This window comes from Nannobrachium achirus (assembly GCF_963921795.1).
Source record: "Nannobrachium achirus genome assembly, chromosome: 4".
Lineage (NCBI taxonomy): Eukaryota > Metazoa > Chordata > Actinopteri > Myctophiformes > Myctophidae > Nannobrachium > Nannobrachium achirus.
Window position 1 is genome coordinate 4,155,330 of NC_137813.1, and position 13,015 is coordinate 4,168,344.

General features: G+C 42.8%; 1 protein-coding gene across 1 annotated transcript in view; it reads left to right on the forward strand.

Annotated features, from left to right (window-relative positions):
• abat (4-aminobutyrate aminotransferase) overlaps window positions 1-11,989 on the forward strand; it is a 37,359-nt gene extending 25,370 nt beyond the window's left edge. Inside the window, exons 7-15 of the mRNA XM_080724933.1 lie at window positions 362-454; window positions 875-937; window positions 1,460-1,523; window positions 2,749-2,897; window positions 3,649-3,786; window positions 5,756-5,923; window positions 6,712-6,858; window positions 10,034-10,145; window positions 11,815-11,989. Coding sequence (XP_080581059.1) covers window positions 362-454; window positions 875-937; window positions 1,460-1,523; window positions 2,749-2,897; window positions 3,649-3,786; window positions 5,756-5,923; window positions 6,712-6,858; window positions 10,034-10,145; window positions 11,815-11,936 — 1,056 coding nt within the window. The 3' untranslated portion in view covers window positions 11,937-11,989. The remainder of the gene's footprint in view (window positions 1-361; window positions 455-874; window positions 938-1,459; window positions 1,524-2,748; window positions 2,898-3,648; window positions 3,787-5,755; window positions 5,924-6,711; window positions 6,859-10,033; window positions 10,146-11,814) is intronic.
• Window positions 11,990-13,015: the final 1,026 nt, after the last annotated feature.

Here is a 13,015-nt window from a genome sequence, read left to right on the forward strand (position 1 = left end):
CGTTTTGGTTCCACTTGGACACTGTCAGAGTTACAGACCCGTATAAAGGTCCATTTGGAACTCTCTCGAGTAATCCAGAGTAACGTCTCTTTGAGAACCACTACAATTGTATGTACTGTATCATGTAATCCTTTATATGCAGTATGGTTATTATTTATATAGGAGTCATTAAAGAGACTTGTTATCATAGCTGTTTACTGGTAGAGTGTTCACTGCATACTCACTGCATGATGGGTTTTAAGGCAAACATAATCTTTCTCTCACAGACACAAAACAGGGACTTTAAGCTCTGGCGGTTTTAAGTCACTATGGTCTCCCTCCCTCCTTCTCTCCTCTCATCTCTGTCCTCCTCCTCTCCCAGGTTGCTCCCAGAGGGATGAGTCGGGTCCAGACCATGGCCTGTGGTTCCTGTTCTAACGAGAACGCCTTCAAAGCCATATTCATCTGGTATAGAGTGAGTATGATGATAGAATACACAGTCATATTCATCTGGTATAGAGTGAGTATGTTGACAGAATACAGTCATATTCATCTGGTATAGAGTGAGTATGATGATAGAATACAGTCATACTCATCTGGTATAGAGTGAGTGTTGATAGAATACACAGTCATATTCATCTGGTATAGAGTGAGTGCCATATTTCATATATCTGGGGTAGATGTTTAACGATACAGTAACTGTATTTACATGTAAACAGCAATGTGTCACTTACATTGTATTCATTTCCTGAGTTGCTAACCTGGCTGGCAAGCTTACTCACAAAACATCTGTTTAATTCAATTAAATGTCATGACGTAAGTACATTAAAGCTGAATGTTTACCTTTGTGTGTGCAATGTGCATGCGTGCGTGTGTGTGTGTGTGTGTGTTATAGAACAAGGAGCGAGGGCACGGTGAACCCAGTGAGTTAGAACTGGACTCCTGCATGATCAACCAGGTGAGTTCCATGCTGCACTGACAGATCAACAGTCAGTTCTATGGCTGTTATCTCAACGTTTTCCTCGCAGCATAATCACTTAAATATCGTCACTGTCGGGCAGAAACCTCGTATCTCCAAGTTTCAAATGTGTTTTGGTAAAGCAAAGCCCTGCTTCATCATACAAGACTGTCGCACAAGACTAGTGAAAACAGCCAATCTACAAGCACACAACGCCTCGCGATGTTGTGTGCTTGTAGATCTGCTGTTTTCACTCGTTCAGTACATTTTATAGATGTTAAATACAAAACTAACGGTTTTGGACATAAAAGGTTTCCACCCGACAACGACAATATGCTATAAATATAAGGTGCTGGGAGTGAAAATGATAATGTAGGTGTGCCTCAGATTAAAAAAAAAATGTATGGGGTGCCCTGAGATAAATAAGTTTGGGAACCCCTGATCTACTGTATATCTACTGTATATCTACTGTATATCTACTGTATATCTACTGTATATCATTGTCTTGTCTTTCTACTCCAGCTTCCAGGTTGTCCTGACCTCAGTATTATGTCCTTCAGTGGGGGCTTCCATGGCAGAACACTGGGTGAGTTCTGTTCACTGGGTCCTGTCTGGTAAAAGTAAGCCAGTGGGTTGTTGGCTGATTTACCGCTGTTTCAGGGTTGTGGCACGAGGCGAAGCCGAGTGCCAAACAACCACTGTATGCAGCTGCCATACCCTGGGTCCAGGGGGGAAAATATAAGTTACTTTTAAATATAAATCCATGAATGTCTCTTTGTCTATCTGCGCTGGTTATTATGTTGTTAAATTACAGTAAAATAACTACAAATGCAAAATTTAACATAATGGTCACTTTAACAAGGTATCATAATGATATTCTCCACACTTGTATTCTCCCCATCTTGACAAAATGGTATATTACCAGGTTCCGCAGGTCAGCTGCACAGGTGCAATGCATTATTGTTAATTGTGGCACATTTACTAACATGCCAAGTTTAGCTGCACTTGAAAAAAACGTTCCAGGCTGCCATATCCAGCCCAAGAAACCGTAGAAACCTGTGTAAAAAACTGAAAAAAGTATATATTTTTTTCAGTCATTGTGAAAATAGCCAATCTACATGCTCATTGTTCACAACGCCTGGCAGCGCGAGGTGTTGTGAGCATGTAGATCTGCTATTTTCACAATAGAACCGTGTTATCCAAAATGTATTGCATATTTTCCATGAGGACTCCCATCTTTGCCATACCCTAGCTTTTGCTGAACTGACGCCACTGGGCTCATACTCTACCTCTAAGCCAGTGATTGGTCCACATGCAGGTTGTCTGGCCACCAGAATGTAGAGCTATTAACACAGTAACATGGTTCATAGTCTACTGGTCCATCCACATGCAGGTTGTCAGAATGTAGAGCTATTAACACAGTAACATGGTTCATAGTCTACTGGTCCATCCACATGCAGGTTGTCAGAATGTAGAGCTATTAACACAGTAACATGGTTCATAGTCTACTGGTCCATCCACATGCAGGTTGTCAGAATGTAGAGCTATTAACACAGTAACATGGTTCATAGTCTACTGGTCCATCCACATGCAGGTTGTCAGAATGTAGAGCTATTAACACAGTAACATGGTTCATAGTCTACTGGTCCATCCACATGCAGGTTGTCAGAATGTAGAGCTATTCAGCACTTCTTTTAACACAGTAACATGGTTCATAGTCTACTGGTCCATCCACATGCAGGTTGTCTGGCCACCAGAATGTAGAGCTATTAACACAGTAACATGGCTCATTCTGATTGGCCCATCCACAGGTTGTCTGGCCACCACCCACTCCAAAGCCATCCATAAGGTGGACATCCCATCCTTCGACTGGCCCATGGCGCCCTTCCCCCAGCTCAAATACCCTCTGGAGGAGAACGCACGTGAGAACGCACAGGAGGAGGCGCGCTGCCTGGAGGAGGTGAGTGTGTGTGTGTGTGTGTGTGTGTGTGTGTGTGTGCGTGTGATGAGGTGAAGCTTCTTTCACATAAACTCAGTGAAATCCGTGTGAACGCACGCATCCCATTCATTTCCAATGTGCGATACGGCAATGTGCGATTCTCGCTGATGTCCCGTATGTGACGGACTGACAAGGACAGATCTAATTTGAATAAAGTCCATCTCAACCATCTTCATGCAAATCTTATCCGTCCGTGAGCTCTGTGAAACCAATAAAAGCAGTGCTGCTCTGCGTATAGGTGTGGCTGTGGGAAATGACAGGGAAATACAACACTTACGTGTTGGAGCCGTGGCGAACAGAATTGCGTTCTATACGTTTAGGCTGCGTGTCCACGGATTCGGTCTGAAAGCAGTAGCTCAGGTGACGAGTGATGGTCATCTGGGAACCGTAAGGTCCCCGGTACGAGTCCAGGCTCGTCCTCCTGGCTTTGTGTGGAAGCACTAAGTGTCCTTGAGCAAGACACGGAACCCCTAACTGGTTCCGATAAGTATGTTAGTACCGTGCGTGGTTGCTTCCACTGTCAGTGTGTGCGTGCTCCCCCAGACACTAACTCTGGGAGAGCCTGGGATTGAACTGGGAACCCTCCATGTTCTAATGACGGTTTCTCTACCCCTGAGCCACTGCCACCCCTGTTTGTGGATGAAAAAAGAGCTATATAAATGTTATGTAATGAAATTAAATACTTTTGGGTGTGTGTGCGTGTGTGAGCCAGACAGAGGACCTGATCGTGAAGTGGAGGCAGAAGGGGAAGCCCGTGGCGGGCATCATCATCGAACCCATCCAGGCGGAGGGCGGAGACAACCACGCCAGCCCCAACTTCTTCAGCGGCCTCCGAGACATCGCTGCCAAGGTAACAACAACCATATGACCACAGCCATGTATAGCCCGGCACCTTAGTAAGACAATCGTTCACTTTGTGATACAAGCACCACATTTTGCATAATGTTTCCTCTGGACCTACTTTTTCCAAAAAGCAAGTTAAAAAAGTCAAGTCAAAAAAAAAAAGGTTGGGGTCCAATTGAATTTACTATACAGGAAAAAAATATATGATTTTGAATCCAATGCAAGCATTTTGTTTAGCATGAAACACATTCTTTGGGCTAGAAAGGCCCCCACAAAACCGTGAAAACCACCATGAAAAGTGATGACTCATCACTAAACCATAGCTTTGTGGGGGCCTTTCTAGCCCAAGGAATGTTTTTTTGTGCAAAACAAATGCTTGCATTGGATTCAGAATCATAAAAAAATCCTATTTTGACCCCTCACATGCTACTTAAAGCAGATTTATTTTTTGTATATTTTTCCTGTATAGTAAATGCCCAACATGCCCATATTGCATTTGAGTGGCTTGAACTTGCTTTTCGGAAAAAGTAGGTCCAGAGGAAAAAAAATGTGGTGCTTGTATCACAAAGTGAACGATTCTTCCAAAAGAATTGACTTAAGCTGCCGGGCTAGTAGAACAGTGTTTCTCAAATGAGGGTACGTGGGTAGGGGTGCACGGTGGTACTGCAGGGGGTACTCCGAAAATGCCCCCAAAAAAGAAAAAAAATAGAAGTAGGCCTATACATTATGTTATGTTTAATGATGACACTTGGAGAAACATGTTGTGAGCCTGACCTGTTGCTAACCCAAATTACATGGTACCAGGAAACTGGGATGTGTTTGAATGATGTTTGAATGTAAGTTATTGACCAGAAAACTGGACTGAAATGTTATGGCCACAGTGTTCAGGAGGCATTGTTTGAAATTCTCACTCCCTTTCTTATTTGCGACATTATATTCTTGAAATGGGGGGTTATCATGGTAACACTAGTTAGGAAAACGTTGTCAGGTAAAGAGGGTACTTGGATTAAAACATCTGGGAAAGGGGGTACTCAAGCCAAAAAAGATTGAGAAACATGGATGTAGAAACAAAAGTAACCCTCACCATAACATGGTTCTATTGTGAACATAGCAGATCTACGTGCTCACAGCGCCTCGCGTTGTGAGCACGTAGATCTGCTATTTTTTGAATAGCCAAAGGGTTAAAGTAGTTAAACTGCTCCTTATTTTTTCTGGGGAACCCCCGGGACCCCCTCAAGAACCTCTGCAGGTCCACGGACCCCGCATTGAGAACCCTCGCGTTAGAGGAGCTTACAAACACAGATATAAAAAGCTAGCGTTCTGCCCAGTGGGGCAGGCGTCAGGATTTATCATCAAGCAACACAGAACTAAAAGTTCCTATGATTGGCCGCTAGTTGCGCTGTTCTGGTACCAGAAGCAACAGAAGGATCTATTCCCCTGAACTTTTACATTTGATTTTCTTACCTTAATAAACATTTTCATAAGTACTTCATGGTTCCTGTCGCTAGTTTAAAGCCTCGTTTCAATCACCATGATATGCGTTTTGTGAAACTATGGTCCAATTCATGTTATATTTGATGTTAAAGCAGGGTATGCTGTAGGAGGGGCTTTGTGATCATAGGCTTGTGATGGTTCTTCTTTGTGTGCTTTATTTGGGAAGCTCAACACCACATTCTCCCAAGAATCCCTGCGGTTGCACGTGACCTTTGGCAGCCAATAGCATTCGAGATGGTACCATTTCTACCAATGAACGTTGATTTCTACAACGATGGCGGCATCCGTACAAGGGACAAAAAAAGCATAATTTTCGCAGCATAGAAACCAATGGCTTAACGCCGTCCATATGTTTTTACAGTCTATGGTCCTACCTCTATGTTCATCACAGCATAACGTTCTCTCTGTCTCTTCATCACAGCATAACGTTCTCTCTCTGTCTCTTCATCCCAGCATAACGTTATCTCTCCGTCTCTTCTCAGCACGGCTGTGCGTTCCTCGTGGACGAGGTCCAGACGGGAGGCGGAGCCACAGGGAAGTTCTGGGCTCACGAGCACTGGGGATTGGACGACCCCGCTGACATCGTGTCCTTCAGTAAGAAGCTGCTGACCGGAGGATTCTACATGAAGAACGAGCTGCAGTCAGAGAAGGTTCATATATTTAATACGTTACACTCCTTGGCTGCCAAACCACAACCTCCACCCCTCATTTCTCACATGGCCCTCTTCTAGCGCCACCATGAGGCCGATTCTTTAACCCTGCAAGGCCCAGCGTTGCTTTTTGGCAACGCTGTGTGTGTGTGTGTGTGTGTGTGTGTGTGTGTGTGTGTGTGTGTGTGTGTGTGTGTGTGCCGCATTTGGCCCCCAGGTCACACTTTGGACACCCCTGTATTATATAGTTCTACATGAAGATTGAAGTGCAGTTAGAGAAGGTTCATACTGCAAAACTATTCCACCACACACAGTTTATTTGTTTAATTGATTGACTTTTGGCCATGTGTCACACTCATGTGACCAATGATCACTTTAATATCCTAGTGAAGCTAGTCTTCCCACTGACCTGACGCTGTGTGTGATGCTGTTCTCTCTAATATCCTAGTGAAGCTAGTCTTCCCACTGACCTAACACTGTGTGTGAAGCTGTGTGTGATGCTGTTCCCTCTAATATCCTAGTGAAGCTAGTCTCCCCCTCTAATATCCTAGTAAAGCTAGTCTTCCCACCGACCTGAAGCTGTGTGTGTTCCCTCTAATATCCTAGTGAAGCTAGTCTTCCCCCTCTAATATCCTAGTGAAGCTAGTCTTCCCCCTCTAGCCTGAAGCTGTGTGTGATGCTGTTCCCTCTATAATATCCTAGTGAAGCTAGTCTTCCCCTCTAATAACCTAGTGAAGCTAGTCTTCTCCTACTGACCTGACACTGTGTGTGATGCTGTTCCCGTGCAGGCCTATCGTATCTTCAACACGTGGATGGGCGACCCGTCCAAGAACCTGTACCTGTGTGAGGTCCTGAACGTCATCCGTAGAGAGAACCTCCTGGACGAGGTGACGCGCTCTGGACACGCCTTACTGACCGGACTGACCGAGCTGCAGGTTGGTAGATAGATACCTTTATTATCCTTACTAACTGAGCTGCAGGTTGGTAGATAGATACCTTTATTATCCTTACTGAACAGGTTGGTAGATAGATACCTTTATTATCCTTACTGAACAGGTTGGTAGATAGATACCTTTATTATCCTTACTGAACAGGTTGGTAGATAGATACCTTTATTATCCTTACTGAACAGGTTGGTAGATAGATACCTTTATTATCCTTACTGAACAGGTTGGTAGATAGATACCTTTATTATCCTTACTGAACAGGTTGGTAGATAGATACCTTTATTATCCTTACTGAACAGGTTGGTAGATAGATACCTTTATTATCCTTACTGAACAGGTTGGTAGATAGATACCTTTATTATCCTTACTGAACAGACTGGTAGATAGATACCTTTATTATCTTACTGAACAGGTTGGTAGATAGATACCTTTATTATCCTTACTGAACAGGTTGGTAGATAGATACCTTTATTATCCTTACTGAAGGTTGGTAGATAGATACCTTTATTATCCTTACTGAACAGGTTGGTAGATAGATTCCTTTATTATCCTTACTGAACAGGTTGGTAGGTAGATAGTGATACCTTTATTATCCTTACTGAACAGGTTGGTAGATAGATACCTTTATTATCCTTACTGAACAGGTTGGTAGATAGATACCTTTATTATCCTTACAGAACAGGTTGGTAGATAGATACCTTTATTATCCTTACTGAACAGGTTGGTAGATAGATACCTTTATTATCCTTACAGAACAGGTTGGTAGATAGATACCTTTATTATCCTTACTGAACAGGTTGGTAGATAGATACCTTTATTATCCTTACTGAACAGGTTGGTAGATAGATACCTTTATTATCCTTACTGAACAGACTGGTAGATAGATACCTTTATTATCCTTACTGAACAGGTTGGTAGATAGATACCTTTATTATCCTTACTGAACAGGTTGGTAGATAGATACCTTTATTATCCTTACTGAACAGACTGGTAGATAGATACCTTTATTATCCTTACTGAACAGGTTGGTAGATAGATACCTTTATTATCCTTACTGAACAGACTGGTAGATATATACCTTTATTATCCTTACTGAACAGGTTGGTAGATAGATACCTTTATTATCCTTACTGAACAGACTGGTAGATAGATACCTTTATTATCCTTACTGAACAGGTTGGTAGATAGATACCTTTATTATCCTTACTGAACAGGTTGGTAGATAGATACCTTTATTATCCTTACTGAACAGGTTGGTAGGTAGATAGTGATACCTTTATTATCCTTACTGAACAGGTTGGTAGATAGATACCTTTATTATCCTTACTGAACAGGTTGGTAGGTAGATAGATACCTTTATTATCATTACTGAACAGGTTGGTAGATAGATAGATACCTTTATTATCCTTACTGAACAGGTTGGTAGATAGATACCTTTATTATCCTTACTGAACAGGTTGGTAGGTAGATAGATACCTTTATTATCCTTACTGAACAGGTTGGTAGATAGATAGATACCTTTATTATCCTTACTGAACAGGTTGGTAGGTAGATAGATACCTTTATTATCCTTACTGAACAGGTTGGTAGATAGATACCTTTATTATCCTTACTGAACAGGTTGGTAGATAGATACCTTTATTATCATTACTGAACAGGTTGGTAGGTAGATACCTTTATTATCCTTACTGAACAGGTTGGTTGATAGATACCTTTATTATCCTTACTGAACAGGTTGGTAGGTAGATAGTGATACCTTTATTATCCTTACTGAACAGGTTGGTAGGTAGATAGTGATACCTTTATTATCCTTACTGAACAGGTTGGTAGGTAGATAGTGATACCTTTATTATCCTTACTGAACAGGTTGGTAGATAGATACCTTTATTATCCTTACTGAACAGGTTGGTAGGTAGATAGTGATACCTTTATTATCCTTACTGAACAGGTTGGTAGATAGATACCTTTATTATCCTTACTGAACAGGTTGGTAGATAGATACCTTTATTATCCTTACTGAACAGGTTGGTAGATAGATACCTTTATTATCCTTACTGAACAGGTTGGTAGATAGATACCTTTATTATCCTTACTGAACAGGTTGGTAGATAGATACCTTTATTATCCTTACTGAACAGGTTGGTAGATAGATACCTTTATTATCCTTACTGAACAGGTTGGTAGATAGATACCTTTATTATCCTTACTGAACAGGTTGGTAGATAGATACCTTTATTATCCTTACTGAACAGGTTGGTAGATAGATACCTTTATTATCCTTACTGAACAGGTTGGTAGATACATACCTTTATTATCCTTACTGAACGGACTGACTGAGCTGCAGGTTGGTGCCCCGGGAGTGTGTCTGTGTCAATGTGTGAGTGAGGATGAATAGAAATGTGCTCATCAGTCCGCCTGTGTGCAACGTGGGTCTACAGAAACAGTAATGAAGCAATAGCCAGCTCTCCCAAGTGCTTCTGCTACTTTTGATTCATAGACGCACAGTCACAGCGTACACGGATGCATTTCGACGCCAAGCCAGCTTGTTGCCGAAACCTCGTGAGCATGTGTTGTGCACCCGGCAAACTGCATTGTATACAGTCTGAGTGAGAGCTCTGGGTTTGTTGTGTCCTTCAGAGCCAGTTCATTATATACCAGGGGTCTTCAACGTTTTCAGGCCAAGGACCCCTTAGCTGAGAGAGAGATGAAGCAGGGAGGGACCCCCACTACATGTCTAAAATTGTGTTCATCGATTTCATAGATAGATTCATAGACTTGTTTGATGTGTATGTTAGATTTGTGTTAATGTGTTTTATCAGACATTTAATCATTAAATTGTCGATACTTTGTAAACTTGACCTATCTCTCGGTACTTGGTCTGCTCTTTTTTTTTACCTCCACACCAAACCTATTTGCAGAAAATATCCGATCTACAAGCGCTCAACGCCTCGCGCTGCGAGGCGTTGAGCGCTTGTAGATCTGCTATTTTAGGCCAAAGGTCTCCTGAGAATAGGGATGCAAGGGTTCAAGTTGTTAATCTAAAAGAATCATCCTATCACACAAAGATTTGGCGGCCCCCCAGTAGTAACTCTGAGGACCCCCTAGAGGACCCCTGTTATACACAGTCTGAGTGAGAGCTCTGGGTGTTTTTTCTATCCTCCAGAACCAGTACCCCATGATCCTGAGCAGAGCCAGGGGACAGGGGACGTTCTGTGCCATCACGGTGTGTAACGAAGGCACCAGGAACAAACTGATCCAGATGTGTAGGAACAAGGGTGAGTCTCTTCATTCTGCACCATTCACATACTGTACTGTAGGTGTGGTGGTGTGTTGTTTGGCCCCACAAACTACAGTTAATGATTTTATAGAACAGTGAAGTCAAGTGACTCGCTCATCCCCCAGTTCCACAGAAATAATTCTCTATGGAGAATAACATTGGGTCATCTTAAATCGTCTCATACAAGCATTGTGGTCCAAAAATAAACAAACGGCCTTTGTGATATTTTCGGCGAGTTGGCTCTGTATGGTTTATGATAGTCAGTCACTCATAAGTGATAAAGCCTGTTTCTAGCGAAAATGTAACTAATTGGGCGACAGTAACATTAGCGTTTTTTTCACCATCAGTTGATTCTTCATATCCATATGAGTCAAACCACTCAGATAATTGTTTATAATTGGAACACAGTTCTTATATGACGCAATATGAAAAAGGTCTATGGGAATTCAGAATGGGGGAAGAAAACCGCGAACCAAGTAGGATGTGTAAATTACGTCACACTTCACTGCTCTATTTAATGTTGTTTTATTTTGGTACAAGACATACAAGCAATACAACTTTAACCCATTTAGGCCTGACCTGTCTGAAAAAAGTCAAATATTATTCAAAAATTACAAAAACAAATATGTTGTTACATACTGTACTGTACATGTACTGTACTACACTAAAATGTGTTAACCCAGTTTATTTACACAATACATGCACACCGTATATGGAGTTTGGAGGTTTCCGCCTTAGAGCTAAGAGACACAGTTTATTAACATGATGGACAGACATAGACATCAAAGGGGGCTTGAGCCCCTGCCCTTTTATCCGTCTGTTAAAAAAGTGCCCTCTCCAGACCACAAATGCAGTTTTTTTTTACTATGGTGAAAGAAATGCAAATGCCCCCTCTTTCCATGCCATAACTGAAGGCAGCATTCAAGAGAATTGCCTTGTCCAAACTCTCCTGAACTTTAATGCAGCATCTTATGTTGAAAGAATTGCCCTCTCTGTGTAGAAATCCATGCCGTTATACTCCGGTATTGGCTTCATTATGCTTAGTTCAGTGTGGTATCAAGCACCAAAAATAGCCGACCTCCAACCCAGCAAGCACGGTCAGGACCTGGACCAATCAGTGACGTCTCGATTGGGGCCAGATCAAGTCAAACCATGACTAGTCAGATCTGGCCTAGAATATCACCTGATCTCAACCAACATAAATCCTGCTCACGAAAACGGACGTCCTGGATTAATCAGAGGGTCCGATCAAGACCAGATAAATATCATAACTAGTCAGATCCCAGGTCCCAGAATATAACCTTACATGCTCATATTTCAACTAACATTACAAACAATAACAATAATTCACATGTCCATATGACGTCCTGGTAATGACGTCCAGATCATCCCCATATGGGCTGTGATCTGGTCTAGTTCTGAACGTCACCGGAGTCACTGGAGGACGTCATCATAACGTCATCATGACTTGCTGGGAAGCTCACAACACGTAGCGACACGTTGTGAGCTTGAAGGTCTGCTATTTTTGATACTTTCACCAAATGGCCCTTTTAGAAATGTCAGCCCCTGCCTCTCTAACATTCTCTGCACGTCCCTGATGATGAAGCTAACAGACACAGGCACAGTTTCAGGCGATAACAGAACAACGTTGTTGTCTCTTCATACAGGAGCTCTGCTGGGAGGCTGTGGAGACACGTCCATCCGCTTCCGCCCCTCGCTGGTCTTCAAGGAGCATCACGTCCACATGTTCCTCAACATCTTCAGCGACGTGCTGGCCCGCATGAAGTAGTTCTGTCTGACCTCTGACCCCTGGTCCTTGACCCCCCGAACCCCCCGGACCCCCTGACCCCCCGAACCCCCCGAACCCCCGAACCCCCGAACCGCAACCCCCGCGGAAACCAACCTACGCCTGCTCCAGAACCACCAGTCTAGTACACAACCAATGAGCACAATCTGCACAATAACACACTACACACACACACACACACACACGCACACGCACACGCACAAGCACACACGCACGCACGCACGCACGCACGCACGCACGCACACGCACACACACACACACACACACACACACACACACACACACACACAGTATATATAGCAGTATTTGTATAAATATTAAGAACCACAAACACCTTTTATCAGGAAAAGATGCACTGCTCTCTCTCTCTCTCTCTCTCTCTCTCTCTCTCTCTCTGTCTCTATCTCTCTCTCTCTCTCTCTCTCTCTCTCTCTCTCTCTCTCTCTCCACTATAGCCAGAATAATGACAACATGATCAACACACAGAGATTAATGAACCTCGTTAACCTTGCGTTCCGTCCTCTCATACTGTACATGTGACGATGCCATAAAATGATCTTTATCTCCTCCGATAAATCAAGGCAGCAAATGTTTTGGAAAACGTGACCATAACAATAATCCCCAGACCTCACTAGGAATCTCGCCACAATTATTAGATTTATTATTTTTTAGTTTGAATGTTTTTTTTATTTTATTTTTTTGCTGTTGTTGTCGTTGCTGTTTGCAGAACCGATAATGTCGCTGTGAAATATCGTAGCTCTTTTATTCCACTGATATCGACCATTACTCACATATGAGGAATTGTGCTCGGCCGTGTCTGACGTTCACTAACGCTCACTAGCATGTGGGAGGCCATAGCAGCATAATGTACTCACTCACACTGAGCTGGTAGACTTATAGTAGAGGACTTAGCAATAACACATACCAGTAGATCAGCCTCTCCCTCCGTCCGTCCGTCCGTCCGTCCGTATGTCTCTTACTTACGCCGTACCGCCAGGTTAAACCTTATTTTTATACGTGTCACAGAAAATAACTCATTTTCGACTGATGTTTAGGCGAGA